Below are 17,901 nucleotides of genomic sequence, written 5' to 3'. Positions count from 1 at the left end.
TGAGCATTCCTCAACTTTATCAGTATTTATTGCCACCTTTCCCAACTTCTTTGTCACGTGTTGCTGGCATCAAATTCTAAAGTTAATGATTATTTGCAAAAAAAAAAAAGGTTTTCAGTTTGAACATCAAATATGTTGTCTTTGTAGCATATTCAACTGAATATTGGTTGAAAATGATTTGCAAATCATTGTTTTCCGTTTATATTTACATCTAACACAATTTCCCAACTCATATGGAAACGGGGTTTGTATATATATATATATATATATATATATATATATATATGTATATATATACACCCATATATATATATATATATGTATATATATATATATATATATATATATATATATACACACACACACACACACCGTATTTTCCGCACTATAAGGCGCACCTAAAAATCTCCAATTTTCTCAAAAGCTGACAGTGCGCTTTATAATCCGGTGCGCCTTATATATGGAGCAATATTGAGCCACAACGAGTTTCGCAACTACGGGTTGCATAACGTAACCCCAACCTCTACTGTAGCGTCTATTCTTTGCGCCTTATAATGCGGTGCGCCTTATATATGAACACATTTTTAAAACATGCCATTCATTGAAGGTGCGCCTTATAATCCGGTGCGCCTTATAGTGCAGAAAATACGGTATCCGTATATGTATATATATATATATATATATATATATATATATATATATATATATATATATATATATATATATTTATATATATATATATATGTATATGTTTGCGTGTTAATTTCAGCAATAAAGTTTAAAAAGAGTAATACTCTGTGTGCTCATTATTTACAAGAATATTATTTGCACAATTTCACTGACGAGCATTAGATGTAGGTGGATGAGTCTCCATTCACTTAGCACCGGAATAAGGCACTGATTGCTCCTTTGTATTTCAGTCCAGTTACTACTGTGTAGATCGGCAGTGGTGCCATTAGGGAATCAGGTTTTGGTGCCCATGCCTCCTCTTGCCCAATGGAAGGGGCATTACTAAGGGGGAGGAAGAGACGGGGGATTATCTATCCTTGATGATGGTCACAGCGTTTGAGTATCTTAGACCGGCTACACCGCCAATGTTTATTTAAATGTCTAATATATCCTCGCTTTCCATTTCTTTGACACGTCAAAAGATTCCTTCTCTCGCTCACGTGACACAATGAATGGCAAAAATGTTAACTAAAAATAGGGAAGTTATCTCATGTGATTAAATTACAAAAAATATGACATTAATAATGTACATTAGACATAATCATTTAGATACAACTTTTACCAAGTTTAGAGCAAATAAATGTAGTGCATTCAGGTAAAATTTAAAAGAATTTTCTTGCATGACATTCTGACAATAAAATTGCATTTGTGTCCTAATATTGGACTTTTTTTTAAAGGTAATTTAAATCATGCAACCGATTAATATTTGTGATTAATCATAATTAATTCACATTCAAAAATGTGATTACTTTGATTAAAAAAATTAACAGCTCTACTAAAAAAGCAAAAGTAAGATCTCTCCTCATTGTAGTGACTACGTATTATTCTGCTGTGCGCACGTAACTTACAAGTTCTCCTTGTCTTTTTGTACAGTAGGTAAAAATGTATAGAGAGTGCGTACATAACCATGAAATGTGACAAAACGCCTTAACGCGAAACATACCATCGTAAAACCACTTGTAGTGCAGTTCTCTGACTTGATTCTTTTCTGAGGGTATTTTCTTTTCTCTTTCAATACAGGAGCATGTGAATGAGAGGGAGTTAATGGAGAGTTCGTTGAAGCAGATGGACGAGAACGTAAACGCTGTTCAGGCGGCTGCAGTACCAGGATTAGCCAAGTGGGGGCAGGATCTGGCGGCAGATTTGCGAAGTCGATTTGACACGCTTTTGAAACAGGTAAATATTTTTATCATGCACTTCAATTGGCATCATTACGTTTCTTAATAGCACATCAGAAATAACATGGATACTTGGAACACACTTCATTCCAGGATGCTGTTATTTTATGGAATTTGAAATTCAGTAGTACCTCAATTTATGTGTACCTTAACTCACTAGTAATGCTTATCCTTTAAATTGTGAGCTTAATTGGAGTTACTAAGATTTCCATCGACGGTTGAATAAATAATTGCAACATTGTTTGAGCAATAAGGAGTAAATATATTGTTAAACGTTGCGGTTCCTGCTTTGTTTACACAAGAAACAGAAGTTTTGATTAGACATTTGACGCCCAGAGATCGACACAATCCTGCCCTTCGACCATCAGAACTGAGAAAGTTAGTGAAAAAGAGACGAAACGAACGTCCAAACCATTAAAAATATGTACTACCTGCTAGCAGCCTACCTAGCGAGTCAGCCCGACTGCAGCGTCAGTCTGCATCACACAAGCCGCATCCATCCTCCACGGCATGCAGCCAAAAACATTTATCCATTAAAATATTAAGAAGCTACAGATGCTGTGTTTGCCGTGTTTTAATTTATGATCAAACAAAGTGGACGGTTTAGCATTACATTTGGTACACATGTATATCGCTTGGTCTCAGGTCTGTCACTCAAGAAGATCCATGTAGAACATAAACAGTGATTTCCTAGTTCCTATTGTTAAACGACAGAGAAGCAGCCCGTAGGAGTTGTCAAAGTCTTTTCTGTAAAGTAAATGCTGAACAATATCAAATAATCTCATAAAACTGCTGTAGCTGTTTGTAGTGTATGCTATTCTTATGTTTTTTAAACAGCATTTCCTATTTAAAAGTTTGGTTTTCTTTTGAAAGGCATTTTACATGTTGAAATTGTGGCGTTTTGTGAGGGCCAAACACGGATTAAATGTATTTAAATTAATTTCAATGGACTTGACTGATTTAAGATATGAGTGTTTTTTGGTCGTGGTTGTGAGTTGAGGTACCACTGTAATGGAAATATAATGATTACTTTCCAGGGGTCTGACTTTAACTATTAGACTACAACCCCTGACAATAATTATGGAATCACTTGTCTTGGAGGATGTTCATTTAGTTGTTTGATTTTGTAGAAAAAAAAGCAAATAACAGACAGGACACAAAACTACAGTCATTTCAACAAGCTGATTTCTGTCTTTAAGAAACACTAACATAGATTTAAGAAAATACTTAGTGTTGGTGACAGTTTCATTTTAAGATCAAGCAGAGTGACAAAAGGGTGATGACAACAGAAGTGGAACGTGTTTAATGCCAGTTAGCGCCAGCTAACTGGCATTAAACAGTGGCTGTTTCCAAGACATATTGCTTTAAGTTTCTGTCTGGATGCTTTGATATTTTACTTGGTCTACCAGTATTCTTGCCTTTTACAACTTTCCCATGTTGTTTGTACTTGGTCCAGATTTTGTCACATAGTGTGACAATCAACATATTTTGCAACATTGTGTGATGATTTACCTTCTTGAAATTTTTTTTATAATTGTCTCTTGTGTTTCAATTGGCGTCTCTCATGTTGGATTCATGATTTATGTCAATTCACTTTGGAAATAAACATTTATAGGGTGATCCTTTTTTTTTTTTTATCTCAGAATCGAGTGCTTAATTTTTAATGTCAGTGACTACCACAGTGTATATTCTTGATCTATTTAACTGTTTCATAAAACCAGAACGTTGCCATTTAAAATGTCTATAGTTTTGTGTCATGTCTATTTTATACTTTTTTTGTACAAAATTTAACAACTGAATGAACATCCTGTAAGTCTGGTGATTCCATCATTTTTTCCCTTGGGTTGTAGAAGTAACCATTAAAATATGTTTGCAAAGTAGGACATCAATAGCTAGTTGCATGGTTAGGCTGTTGTTTATGAAGGAATAACTCCTGTGTCCAGCTGCTGAGCCGCCAGAAGCGTTTGTCAGAGAGTCAAGAGAAGCAGGTGAACCTAAAGAAAGACTTGGCAGAGATGCAGGAATGGATGGCTCAAGTGGATGAGGAGTTTCTGATGAGAGACTTTGAGTACAAGAGCCCAGAGGAGCTTGAGTCAGCGCTGGAAGAAATGAAGGTGGAGATATTATTAGCACCTTTTTAACCTCAATAAGGACATCTAATCCTGGTCTGGTTCCCTTTCAGAGGGGTCAAGAGGATGTGCTACAGAAAGAAGTGAAAGTAAAGATACTGAAGGACAGCATCAATATGTTGGTGTCCAAAACGCCACCATCCGATGGAGGCAGCGGGCTGACAACACAACTTGAGGGCGTTTTGGCTAACTATCACAAGCTCTGTGACCGCTTTAAGAGCAAATGTCACACCCTGGAGGTAATAAGTGTGTGTGTGGTATAGGTCAACATATGACTTACTTTAGCCGCTGTTCTTTGCTTCAGTAGTCTTTAAATGTGTTGTGTGTGTTTTTCAGGAGATTTGGTCCTGTTGGATGGAGCTTCTCCAGTACTTGGACATGGAACAGAGTTGGCTCAACACTTTAGAGGAGAAGGTCAAAGCTATTGAGAATCTACCAGAAAGCACAGAGGCTGTTAATGAAGCTCTGGAGGTACAAACATACTTTGTACACAATAGATATTTACTACTACTACTAATACGACTAATAATTATACTAATACCATTACTACTACTACTACTACCACTACTACTGCTACTACTACTAACAACTAATACTAATACTACTGCTACTAACACTGTTAATAATATGACTACTACTACTACTACTAATAATAATCTTACTACTATTAATATTCTAATAATAATAATGGTGATGATGATAATAGTAATGATAATAATGATTATAATAATAATGATGACTAAAAAGTAAAATAATAAATTATAGACTAATTACTTATTTAATTTAAATAGTAAATGACCTATTAAAATTATTAGCAATATGATTGTTGCATACAATGAATAATAATAATTTACTATTTAAAATTAACATTAGCTTAGTATAGCTTCAATCAAATGGAAAATTATCATGTCATTATGAAGAAATGAATGATCAATTATTGATTACTAAATAGTAAATTATGTATTTATTATTATTAACAATATGATTAAGTAGTATTAATAATAATGAATAATTAACTATTTAAAATTCCGGTTAAATTAGCTATAATTAAATAAACAAGTTATATTATTATGAATAAATAAATGATCTATTATTGGTTATTAAATAGTAAATTATTTATTATAATTATTACTAACAATATTATTTGCGCTTAGTATTATTAATAATTAAATTAGCATAGCTTCAATTAAATAAAATAAGTAGTATTATTATTGATAAATTAATGATCTATTATTTAATATTAAATAGTAAATTATATATTATAATTAGTAATAATAGAAACCAGTGTTGTTAAAAATATTCATAATAATAAGTAATTTATATAATAACTGTATTATATAACTGTGATATTATATAACAACACTAATGGTGAATAAAATTATACATAATTTACTATTGAAAAATCAATGATAGATCATAAATGTATCCATAGTATTATTATAACTTAAATAAAGCGATGCCAATTCAATTAGAATTTTCAAAATACAAGAATTATAGAAAATAGAGTACACCGGTGAGAAAATAGTAATGGTTAACTAAAATGTTAACTTAAATGTGTGGCATCTGATTTTCAAATACAGTTGGATATATTCTTACCTTTGCTTAGTCCAACATAGACAGTATTTAACCTGTCATAGCACACTATATGGACAGAGCTATTAAGACATACTGTATAGTCTTTCCACTTACATGAAGAGCAAATAGAAGATACACAGTTTCAAGTTGATAGCACACAATTGGTCAATGAAAATTCAGGACTACCCCAAGTACTTTTGTCCTCATGGTCTACTTTTATTGCTTCCAGACGGCTTGTCTAGCTGGTTGCTATATCTGTATCCTGCCTACAGCATCACTGTCAGAGCCATTTAAAATCACACTCCTGCTACTTCTGGAATGCTGCATTGTTATAAAAGATTGCAAAGACCCTTTAAAACACTATTTGCCCTTTCTTTTTCTTCCTCACTGCTTCTTGCTCTCAGCCCCTTCTGTCCATTCTGGGTATCACTTTCTTTCTATCCATGACCTCCGGCATGGAAAAGCCTAGTGAATGACCTCACATAAATGATGATGCCTTCACTCATCCAGCTCACTTCTCTCCAATCTCTTCCTGCGTTATCGTGTTTCTCTCTCACACGTCCATTTGTATTCAGGATTATATTGTTTTGTTATAGTGTAAGTCTCCCTTACTGACTGCTTGTCCAATCACTTGCCAGTCTCTGGAGAGCGCGCTCCGCCACCCGGGGGAGAACCGGACACAAATCAGAGAGCTGGGTCAGACGCTGATAGACGGCGGTATCCTGGACGAGCTCATTAGCGAAAAACTCGAGGCCTTCAATTCCCGCTACGATCAACTCAACAAACAGGTGAGGACTTTGGAGTAATGATACCAATATTTCAGACCTTACAAAGATTCTAATGCTCCATTTTGAACATTAGAATCATTTAAGAGTATATTTTACTGACAGTTATTTCTTATTGTTTGCTTCTTTGGCTGCAACAGAATTGTCCAGTCGGCAGGATTATTCCTATTAATTGAAGTTATTTAATTTGAGGTTGTTTCTATTACTGTATTTTCCAGACCATAGGGCGCACCGGATTATGAGGCGCACTGCCGATGAATGGTCTATTTTCTATCCTTTTTCATATATAAGGCGCACTGGATGATTATAGGGCGCATTAAAGGAGTCATATTATAATATATTTTTTTCTAAATGTAAAACACTTCCTTGTGGTCTACATAACATGTAACGGTGGGTCTTTGGTCAAAATGTTGCATAGATTATGTTTTACAGATCATCTTCAAGCCGCTTTCTGACAGTCGCTTGAGGATGCACCATTTTGTGGGTGGTCTTATTTATGGGGCTCACCTTCGACAGCCTCTTCTCCCCGTCATCTTTTTTGTAGCGGTGTAGCGTGCAAGGACGGGAGTCGAAAAAGTGTCAAAAGATGGAACTAACTGTTTTAATGACATTCAGACTTTACTTAAATCAATAACGGAGCAGCATCTCCTCATCCCGGAAACAACAAGGTCGGAAATGTATCCCGTGAAAAACCGTCCGACCGGAACTCTTTAATATAATGGATGAATTATGTAAACTCACTACACCAGTATGTGTTAGCGCTTTCATGGCGAGTTTACTGACAGATATAAGTAAGAAATTTACACGACTTTATATTAGAAATGTCAACAGCGGAGGATGAATGTCCCATAACAAGACGATAGAGAAAAAGAATAAGCTTATCGACTCCGGTGTCAGCACGGACTACAAAAGCGGACTCGCGCAATTTTTCAGGTTTTATGCAGATCCCAAATACAGATCAGCAGGTATCAGAAGGTAAAAAAGTTGCTTTTGCATAATATTGCGAAACAAATCGCCAGATAATGTCTTGCCTTATACACACACCATAATAATACTCATATGTTTAATGCGCCGACAATCCATCAAGCGGTGCGGCTTCATAGCTGACCAAAGTCGTACTAAAACATTTTGATAGATTTTTGAGCGCCGTGTGTAATGTTATATATTTTCAATGGAACATATAAAATGTTGGTGTTGTTTATTTGAGTCATATTGCCATCATAGTGCAGTCTCCACGTATCTCTCATGTTTGACTGCCATCTACTAGTCACAATTATCATTACACCATGTACCAAATAAAATTGCTTCGAGGTCGGGAAGCAAAACCAGAATTATTCTGTACATTAGGCGAACCGGGTAATAAGGCGCACTGTCGAGTTTTGAGGGAAAAAAAGGATATTAAGTGCGGTTTATAATCCGGAAAATACGGTACTTGCACGGAGTCACAATTTGGCTGTGAATTCTCCATGTGCAGGCTGTTAAGAAGCAGATGGGCCTGGAGCAGCAGCAGCAGACGTTAAAGGAGAACGACCAAGCTCTTCAAGCCCTCCAAGAGTCTCTCTGTCAGCTGGACCACACACTTACCTCCTACCTGACTGACCGCCTCGACGCCTTCCAGCTTCCACAGGAGGCACAGGTAATGCTGAAACACAACTGCCATGCCCCGTGCCGCTACAGACGAGACGTGTGTTCAATTTATCGTGCTTCAGACTATAGGGGCGGAAATCGCCACCCACGAAGTCACGGTGGAGGAGATGCGGCGGGGGAACGTTGCCAACTTGCCTCCGCCAGCAGCTGATGGCAAGGCTGCCAAAGGAGGCACCATGCTGGAGCAGCTTCAGGTAACACTGACCCCCTCTGGAGACTACTAGGAACTGGAGAATGTGATCGCTCCTCTTTTCACAACTTTTTCACAGATGCACCCCTCTATGATAAGCGTAGCCTTATGAAGAGGTTTGTAAGTTGTTTAGAAGTAGATTAATTATTAAATTAATAATCACTTTGTAAACGCATAAAAGCTGTAATTATAGCCTAAACGGCACAAAAGAGAAGACCTTAATTCACAGAAAAACTTTATTTCCGAAATGTGAAAACTATATATGTGTGAATGCTTTGGAGCATTCACACATATGGTTTTCTACACCAAAATTCATCTATTTATTATTCAACAACTTTTTCTTCTTCTTCAGATTTTGGCGCGCTCTACCTTCCACATTTTTCATCCGATTCAAACCGTTCCAACTTCAAACTGTTCAGCCTATTCGGGAATCTTTCCCTTAACAAATTCCAAAAATTCCCAGGTTTCCCAGAATTGCAGGTTTTCCGGGACATTTTTCCCATTCAAAATGAATTGTCCATTTTTCAAACTTCCACCATTTCCAAATGTTTCAACCTATTCGAACCAGTCCACCTTCAACACATTCCACCATTCGGGAAATTCAAACTATAATTTTTCCAAGTTCAAAAAAATTCCAAGATTTTCCAGGATTCCTGTTTTTCCAAGGCCCTATTTCCACCCTTTTTCTGGCGACTACTCCTCCCACATTTTTCAGCCCACTTCAACCGTTCAAGCGTCAAAACATTCCTCTTAATTAGTACAAAAAACGAAATTGTTTTTTGAACTGGAAAAATTCTCGTTTTTCTCGAAATTCTAGGAATTCCGTAATACCATTTCATAATTCAACATGTTGCTACTTCAACATTTCTCCACCGATTTGAAAAATGTCAACACCAACCATTTAAACTCATTCAGACCATTCAAGTTTTTCACCATTTTAAAAAACAATTCCCGCTTTTCCCGAAATTTACACATTTTTTGGAAATTCCCATTTAAATCAATGGGACATTCTTCAAAGTTCCACAATTCCCACATTTTTCATCTGATTCAAACTGTTCCAACTTCAAAATATCCAGCCTGTTCAGGAATTGTGTGCTCTACTTCAACAATTCTAAAAAAATTCCAGGAATTTCGTTCAACTTCAGCAGTGGAGCATTCACACGCAATTCCTTCAGGAATTTCCTCATCTAGTATATTATATTATATTAATAAAGTTTTATTAAATTTTTTAAATTCTATTTTATTTGTTTTATTATTTTTAAACGTTTTAGCTTTAACAATGATTTGTAGCGCATGAGAAAGTGGAAAATAACCTTTTTGACCACATAGTTATTTATTAACAAGTATATTGCACAACAGAACCAATTTTGCATCAGCGGTAGGGAGCTAATTGCTTTGTCAGCATTAACAATGCTGATACATGAATATGGAAACCAATATTTTAAACCACATGCAGAGGTAAATAAAGCTGCTGCATGTGTTACCACTCATGTCACTTCAAAAGGCAGCTACTGCCATATTGTAGTGTAAAAAACACACCAGGAGGTTGCCTACAGCCACAGCAGATAAAGCCAATGCTAGTAAGAGATTTGCTTTTTATAGACCATGTACCCAGTAAATATAAGAGAATTGTGTTAATTGAATAGAAATGTTGTTTGCATTTACAGTATATATGAAAGTGACATTGTTGTGAAAGTGTTCTTACATACCGGTATGTTTATTGTTTTTAATTGTTGTTTGTGTTCTCGGCTGCAGAGAAAACTGAGGGAGATTTCCACCAAGTACCAGCTTTTCCAGAAGCCTGCTAACTTTGAGCAGCGCATGCTGGACTGTAAGAGGATTCTAGATGGCGCAAAGGCGGAGCTGAGCATTCTGGATGTCAGGGATTTAGAGCCGCAGACAATCCAGGCCCACCTGAATGGCTGCATGGTGAGACTGAAATAATATTCATTCATAGAGAAGTGAGCCGATAGAGACTGATTTATTTTTACATTTCTTCTTTAATTTGCAGAAACTCTACAAGTTGCTAAGTGAGGTGAAGCTAGAGGTGGAGACGGTAATAAAAACAGGTCGTCAGATAGTGCAGAAACAGCAGACGGAGAACCCCAAGGCCATGGACGAACAGCTGACAGCTCTCAAACTACTTTACAATGACCTGGGGGCTCAGGTAACTGTATCGAACGATTTTTACACGTAAATGTAATGTTATATATTCTACAACAACGCTAAAAGCCGTCAAGTGGGAGGCCATGTAATGACACAGCATTTCTTCTTTAGGTTACAGAGGGCAAGCAGGACCTGGAGAAAACCCTGTCGTTGTCTCAGAAGTTCTGCAAAGAGAGCGCCGCCCTACAGGAGTGGCTAACTATTAGCGAGGCTCAGCTCCAACAGAAGAACAGCAGTGGGGACATGCCAGCAGATATTGATGCAGAGGTCGGCTGGGCTAATGTGAGTTCTCTCGAGCATTGCTTTCCACTCACATCTTGTTTACATGTATTTCTGCTGTTGGCCAGCAGAGTGCACAATAAGACATTACAATATTGCTGACAATTACTCGCCCTTCCTTCTTGATCAAACTGAGATGTCTTTCTATTAATGAGGTTATTTAACGAAATTAACTCTGTCTGCAGTTCTTCAATGTACATATACTTGAGGTAGTAAAGTATGTCATGCTCTGGTGCCACCAGGGCCTTTTAAAGGAGTCGGAGCGTCGTCAGCAGGATCTGTCCAGCCTGATGGAGACCAGTGCTGGCCTGCAGACTCTAGTGGAGGGCAGCGAGGTGCAGCTGGAGGAAAAAGTCTCTGGCCTCAATGAGTCATTGGGCCAAGTGCACACATTGATCGAAGACTGGCTCAGTGCTGTGCTGGTGGGTGCAGGCAATAAATATGAGCACTGACTATTGTAGAGGTGGATAGGTTGGAATGCTGAATTGTTTTTTATTTTCTTTTGGGCACAGAGTCACCAGAACGAGGTTGAAATATTTGACGAGAACCTGGCTCATATCAGCACTTGGCTCTACCAGACTCAGATCCACCTGGATGAGGCAGAGCGAGTTGAGCCACCAGAGCGGGAAAAAGTGGTCAAGGTAATCTATCATATCTATTTAAAGTATAGATAAATACAGGTCATCCAACACTCATACTATTTACAGCAGGGGTGTCCACTCTTTGACTTGTGGGCCGCATCAAGCTAAAAAAAATTGGTCGAGGGCCGAAAGCAGACTGAATGTAGTAACTGTGTGTGTGTCTGCGTGTGTGTGTGTGTGTGTGTGTATATATATATATATATATATATATATATATATATATATATATATATATACTGTGTATATATACATATATTTATATACAGTATATACATGTGTTTATATATATATATTAGAGATGCGCGGATAGGCAATTATTTCATCCGCAACCGCATCAGAAAGTCGTCAACCATCCGCAATCCACCCGATCTAACATTTGATCAGAACCGCATCCGCCCGCACCCGCCCGTTGTTATATATCTAATATAGACGATGCAAGGCATTAGTGAGGTTATAAAGCTTTTGCCGGTTAAAGAAAGGAGACTGATCCAATGCAGCACAGACATTCGCGTGCCACGCTGTCACGACCCAGACGCACACCAGTGCGCAATCATATGGGAGCCGCGCTGAGCGCACCTCCAAGCGCGTCTCGCTGCCGGCGACGGCCGGGTATATGGGCCCGACGCTCCAGCGCCATCCATTTTCAGGGCTAGTTGATTCGGCAGGTGGGTTGTTACACACTCCTTAGCGGGTTCCAACTTCCATGGCCACCGTCCTAGCTGCTGTCTATATCAACCAGGGTGAGCCCCACCCCTTTCGTGAGCGCACTGCGCGCAGAGTGACCCCTGTTACGCGCCCCCGGCAACAGGGGTGGCGGGCAGGTAAGCTGCGCGGGCGGAGCGCGCGGAGTGACCCCTGTTACGAGCCCCCGGCCACGGGGGTGGCGGGCAGGTAAGCTGCTTACCTGCTGCGCGTGACGCCGGCCGCGGCGAAGGCGGACGAGGCGGGGTGTCGGTGCGGTGGGCGCGGTGGTGACCCTGGACTTGCGTCGGGCCCTTCTCGCGGATCGCCTCAGCTACGGCTCCCGGTGGGGCCCTCTCGGGGGAAGGGGCCTCGGTCCCGGACCCCGGCGAGGCGTCCCTTCTCCGCTCCGTAAAAGTGTCCATCTCTTTTTTTTTTTTTCTTCTGTTGTGGCATATGCTGCAGGTGCCTGCTCGTTTTTTGTATGTGGGTAACAACATTTAACTATGTATATATATTTCCGAATTGGTTTAACTGCCACCCGCCTGAATCTATTTAAAATCTAATTTTTTTTTATTTCAATCACCCGACCCGACCCGACCCGCGGATAAAATCTAATTTTTTTTAATTTCATCCGCCCGATCCGCGGATAATCCGCGGACTTCGCGGTTGTGCCCGCAAACCGCGCATCTCTAATATATATATATATGTGTGTATATACTGTATATACTGTGTATATATGCATATGTTTATATATATGTGTATATATATATATATATATTTATATATATATATATATATATATATATATATATATATATATATATATATATATATATATATATATATATATACACCGTATTTTTTGGAGTATAAGTCGCTCCTGAGTATAAGTCGCACCGGCCGAAAATGCATAATAAAGAAGGAAAAAAACATATATAAGTCGCACTGGAGTATAAGTCGAATTTTTGGGGGAAATTTATTTGATAAAACCCAACACCAAGAATAGACATTTGAAAGGCAATTTAAAATAAATAGAGAATAGTGAACAACAGGCTGAATAAGTGTACGTTATATGACGCATAAATAACCAACTGAGAACGTGCCTGGTATGTTAACATAACATATTATGGTAAGAGTCGTTCAAATAACTATAACATATAGAACATGCTATACATTTACCAAGCAATCTGTCACTCCTAATCGCTAAATCCGAGGAAATCTTATACGTCTAGTCTTTTACGTGAATGAGCTAAATAATATTATTTGATATTTTACGGTAATGTGTTAATAATTTCACACATAAGTCGCTCCCGAGTATAGGTCGCAACCCCGGCCAAACTATGAAAAAAAACTGCGACTTATAGTCCGAAAAATACGGTATGTGTATATACTGTGTAAATATATATATATATATATATATATATATATATATATATATATATATATGTATATGTATATATATATATATATATACATAAAATTATATAATGAAAATATAATTACTAATGAATATAGTTGGATATTAAGAGTATGTGAAAGTTCGACTCCTACTTCCTTTTCTTGACGTGACGACCTCCTTAAAGTTTTGTAATCAATCAGAAATATCAAGCAGCTAAAATGCGCCAAACATGGATAAGTGTGGAGAATGTTTTGCATTTTTCGTATCATGCTTTGTAATGGTTTTAAATGGGTGAAATAAAAATGTCTTATGGTGCATGGACAGTTTATAATATCCACAAAGTTCAGTGAGCAGGTTGTGTTACGTGTGCATCGACATTTTGTATTGGTTGGATTTTTTTTTTTTGCACCATGACTAGGAAAGGTTGTCTGCATTGGGTAATATAGGTAAATGCTGCTTACAGTTCTACTCAGAGCATAATTAAAAGGTAATTAATCTAAATTACCCACACCGGCCACTTGAGAGCGACAAAATGCTAGCATCAAAGTCAGTATTTTTAAAATGAATGCAGTATTCCGTATTAATCTCGTGACATTACGTGGGCCAAATTGAAGACGTTGGCAGGCTGCTTTTGACCCGTGGGCCGTAGTTTGGACACCTGATTTAGCTTCTTTAGAGCTAGGCTCACTATTTGGCAAGCAGGCATCAGTTTTCATGTTTACATGATACTTATAGCCATTTATTACATCTTAAAATGGCTAGAAAACTGATTATTAACAATGCATAAGACATGTTTAAAGATATCCAAGTAAGATGATAATTTATTCTGTTTTTATTGTTTTAATAATAATTATGATAATCAATTGTTTTATAAGACGCCTTTCTAGGCACTCAAGGACACATACAGTACAAGAAATGGGCAACAATAAACATTAGATAAGAAAAAAGAAATAGCTGAAATTAAAGTGAATAAGCAGTCTGGAGTAAGTGAGTTTTGAGTTTTGATTTGAAGAGGAAAAATTACTGTTTTATTATTTTATTGGAAAAAAATATGTAAACGTGTTTTGATCTTTTTTTTAAAGTACCATCCATCCATCCATCTTCTTCCGCTTATCCGAGGTCGGGTCGCGGGGGCAGCAGCCTAAACAGGGAAGCCCAGACTTCCCTCTCCCCAGCCACTTCGTCCAGCTCTTCCTGTGGGACCCCGAGGCGTTCCCAGGCCAGCCGGGAGACATAGTATTCCCAACGTGTCCTGGGTCTTCCCCGCGGCCTCCTACCGGTCGGACGTGCCCTAAACACCTCCCTAGGGAGGCCTTCGGGTGGCATCCTGACCAGATGCCCGAACCACCTCATCTGGCTCCTCTCGATGTGGAGGAGCAGCGGCTTTACTTTGAGCTCCTCCCGGATGGCAGAGCTTCTCACCCTATCTCTAAGGGAGAGCCCCGCCACCCGGCGGAGGAAACTCATTTCGGCCGCTTGTACCCGTGATCTTGTCCTTTTGGTCATAACCCAAAGCTCATGACCATAGGTGAGGATGGGAACGTAGATCGACCGGTAAATTGAGAGCTTTGCCTTCCGGCTCAGCTCCTTCTTCACCACAACGGATCGATACAGCGTCCGCATTACTGAAGACGCCGCACCGATCCGCTTGTCGATCTCACGATCCACTCTTCCCTCACTCGTGAACAAGACTCCGAGGTACTTGAACTCCTCCACTTGGGGCAAGATCTCCTCCCCAACCATGGACTCGGACTTGGAGGTGCTGATTCTCATCCCAGTCGCTTCACACTCAGCTGCGAACTGATCCAGTGAGAGCTGAAGATCCTGGCCAGATGAAGCCATCAGGACCACATCATCTGCAAAAAGCAAAGACCTAATCCTGCAGCCACCAAACCAGATCCCCTCAACGCCTTGGCAGCGCCTAGAAATTCTGTCCATAAAAGTTATGAACAGAATCGGTGACAAAGGGCAGCCTTGGCGGAGTCCAACCCTCACTGGAAACGTGTCCGACTTACTACCGGCAATGCGGACCAAGCTCTTGCACTGATCATACAGGGAGCGGACTGCCACAATCAGACAGTCCGATACCCCGTACTCTCTGAGCACTCCCCACAGGACTTACCGAGGGACACGGTCGAATGCCTTCTCCAAGTCCACAAAACACATGTAGACTGGTTGGGCAAACTTCCATGCACCCTCAAGGACCCTGCCGAGAGTATAGAGCTGGTCCACAGTTCCACGACCAGGACGAAAACCACACTGTTCCTCCTGAATCCGAGGTTCGACTATCCGGCGTAACCTCATCTCCAGTACACCTGAATAGACCTTACCGGGAAGGCTGAGGAGTGTGATCCCACGATAGTTAGAACACACCCTCTGGTTCCCCTTCTTAAAGAGAGGAACCACCACCCCGGTCTGCCAATCCAGTGGTACCGCCCCCGATGTCCACGCGATGCTGCAGAGTCTTGTCAACCAAGACAGCCCCACAGCATCCAGAGCCTTAAGGAACTCCGGGCGGTTCTCATCTACCCCCGGGGCCTTGCCACCGAAGAGCTTTTTAACTACCTCAGCAACCTCAGCCCCAGAAATAGGAGAGCCCACCACAGACTCCCCAGGCACTGCTTCCTCATAGGAAGACGTGTTGGTGGGATTGAGGAGGTCTTCGAAGTATTCCCTCCACCGATCCACAACATCCGCAGTCGAGGTCAGCAGAACATCATCCCCGCCATACACGGTGTTGATAGTGCACTGCTTCCCCTTCCTGAGGCGGCGGATGGTGGTCCTGAATTGCTTCGAAGCCATCCGGAAGTCGTTTTCCATGGCCTCACCGAACTCCTCCCATGTCCGAGTTTTTGCCTCTGCGACCGCTGAAGCCGCACACCGCTTGGCCTGTCGGTACTTGTCTGCTGCCTCAGGAGTCCTATGAGCCAAAAGAACCCGTTAGGACTCCTTCTTCAGCTTGACGGCATCCCTCACCGTCGGTGTCCACCAACGGGTTCTAGGATTACCGCCACGACAAGCACCAACTACCTTGCGGCCACAGCTCCAATCAGTTTTAATCAATTTTTTAAAGTACATTTTTTAATATTGTAGAACAGAAACATATGCGTCTGGCTGTGGGAACAGGATTTGAACTGCACATTAAGGTCTTTGCGCACACAAGTAAAGCTACCGAGCGCCAGCAACGCGCCCTCTGTATGTCCAATTAGCAGCAGGCTATTCTGTCCGTCATGGACACCAAGACACACCACACAAAAGCATTCCAAACACACTGCATTGCTTCTACAGCAGCAAGATGCCACAGTAGCACCCCAGAGATAAGACAATACAGCTGAATTATTGATACACTTAAAAGCTAATGCAGAATACCCCACAAAGCTTTTTAAAAACAGACATATTTAATTATGATTACAATATTTTAACTTTTATCATTTTTAATTTGAGTTTTCATCTGTACAAACAAATTCAACAGTTTAAAAGCTCATGCATGCAAAGGTATAAAATACTTCAAAGTGCACCCGCCTTGTTTGTGACCCAGGCAAATCAAAACATGTTTTCCTGTCCAGTCATATATAACTTGTCATATAGTTTTCTTAAAAACAGGGGTGCTGTCAGGCATTCTGGCCCCCATTTGCCTCCCTGCAACACCTGCCAATCAGGGGCCCTTGGAATTGGCCCCACTCTACCACTTTACGTAGCTCTCCTGCTTAAATATAATGTTAAAATCTGGTCTCGTCCCGTGAAGCCAAAATCGTGTGTCGTCTCGTGAGATGACCGTAATGTCACACCCCTGGTAGTAATATAATTACTTTATGTTAAGTATTTTTTAACAATTAACCTTAAATCAATTGATCAGGTTGTAATTTGCGATCCCAAATTTTCCTACTGTTGATGATAGTGACTGCAGATTTACCATTATGCTCTTGTTTTGAAACTCTTGTTACATGACCATTACATAATCAATCAATCAATCAATCTTTATTTATATAGCCCTAAATCACAAGTGTCTCAAAGGGCTGCACAAGCCACAACGACATCCTCGGTACAAAGCCCACATACGGGCAAGGAAAAACTCACCCCAGTGGGACGTCGATGTGAATGACTATGAGAAACCTTGGAGAGGACCGCATATGTGGGTAACCCCCCCCCTCTAGGGGAGACCGAAAGCAATGGATGTCGAGTGGGTCTGACATAATATTGTGAGAGTCCAGTCCATAGTGGATCCAACATAATAGTAGTAAGAGTCCAGTCCATAGTGGGGCCAGCAGGACACCATCCCGAGCGGAGACGGGTCAGCAGCGCAGAGATGTTCCCAGCCGATGCACAGGCGAGCGGTCCACCCCGGGTCCCGACTCTGGACAGCCAGCACTTCATCCATGGCCACCGGACCTGTGCCCCCCCCCCTCAAGGAAAAGGGGAGCAGAGGAGAAAAGAAAAGAAACGGCAGATCAACTGGTCTAACAGGGGGGCTATTTAAAGGCTAGAGTATACAAATGAGT

At 40.1% G+C, this 17,901-nt stretch overlaps 1 protein-coding gene across 8 annotated transcripts in view; it reads left to right on the top strand.

The window, feature by feature from the left end:
* Positions 1-17,901, top strand: part of utrn (utrophin) — a 430,508-nt gene that overhangs the window by 137,648 nt on the left and 274,959 nt on the right. For all 8 annotated transcript variants that reach the window (XM_061929658.2, XM_061929664.2, XM_061929663.2 and 5 more), the window contains 12 exons: positions 1,750-1,905; positions 3,851-4,021; positions 4,090-4,275; positions 4,373-4,507; positions 6,250-6,399; positions 7,871-8,032; positions 8,106-8,237; positions 9,989-10,162; positions 10,245-10,400; positions 10,511-10,681; positions 10,921-11,100; positions 11,191-11,319. In XM_061929658.2, coding sequence (XP_061785642.2) covers positions 1,750-1,905; positions 3,851-4,021; positions 4,090-4,275; positions 4,373-4,507; positions 6,250-6,399; positions 7,871-8,032; positions 8,106-8,237; positions 9,989-10,162; positions 10,245-10,400; positions 10,511-10,681; positions 10,921-11,100; positions 11,191-11,319 — 1,902 coding nt within the window. The remainder of the gene's footprint in view (positions 1-1,749; positions 1,906-3,850; positions 4,022-4,089; positions 4,276-4,372; positions 4,508-6,249; positions 6,400-7,870; positions 8,033-8,105; positions 8,238-9,988; positions 10,163-10,244; positions 10,401-10,510; positions 10,682-10,920; positions 11,101-11,190; positions 11,320-17,901) is intronic.

Source organism: Nerophis lumbriciformis, linkage group LG34, assembly GCF_033978685.3.
Source record: "Nerophis lumbriciformis linkage group LG34, RoL_Nlum_v2.1, whole genome shotgun sequence".
Classification (NCBI taxonomy): Eukaryota; Metazoa; Chordata; class Actinopteri; order Syngnathiformes; family Syngnathidae; genus Nerophis; species Nerophis lumbriciformis.
The sequence above is the reverse complement of the archived record's forward strand: the minus strand, read 5'-3'. Positions and strand labels throughout refer to the sequence as shown.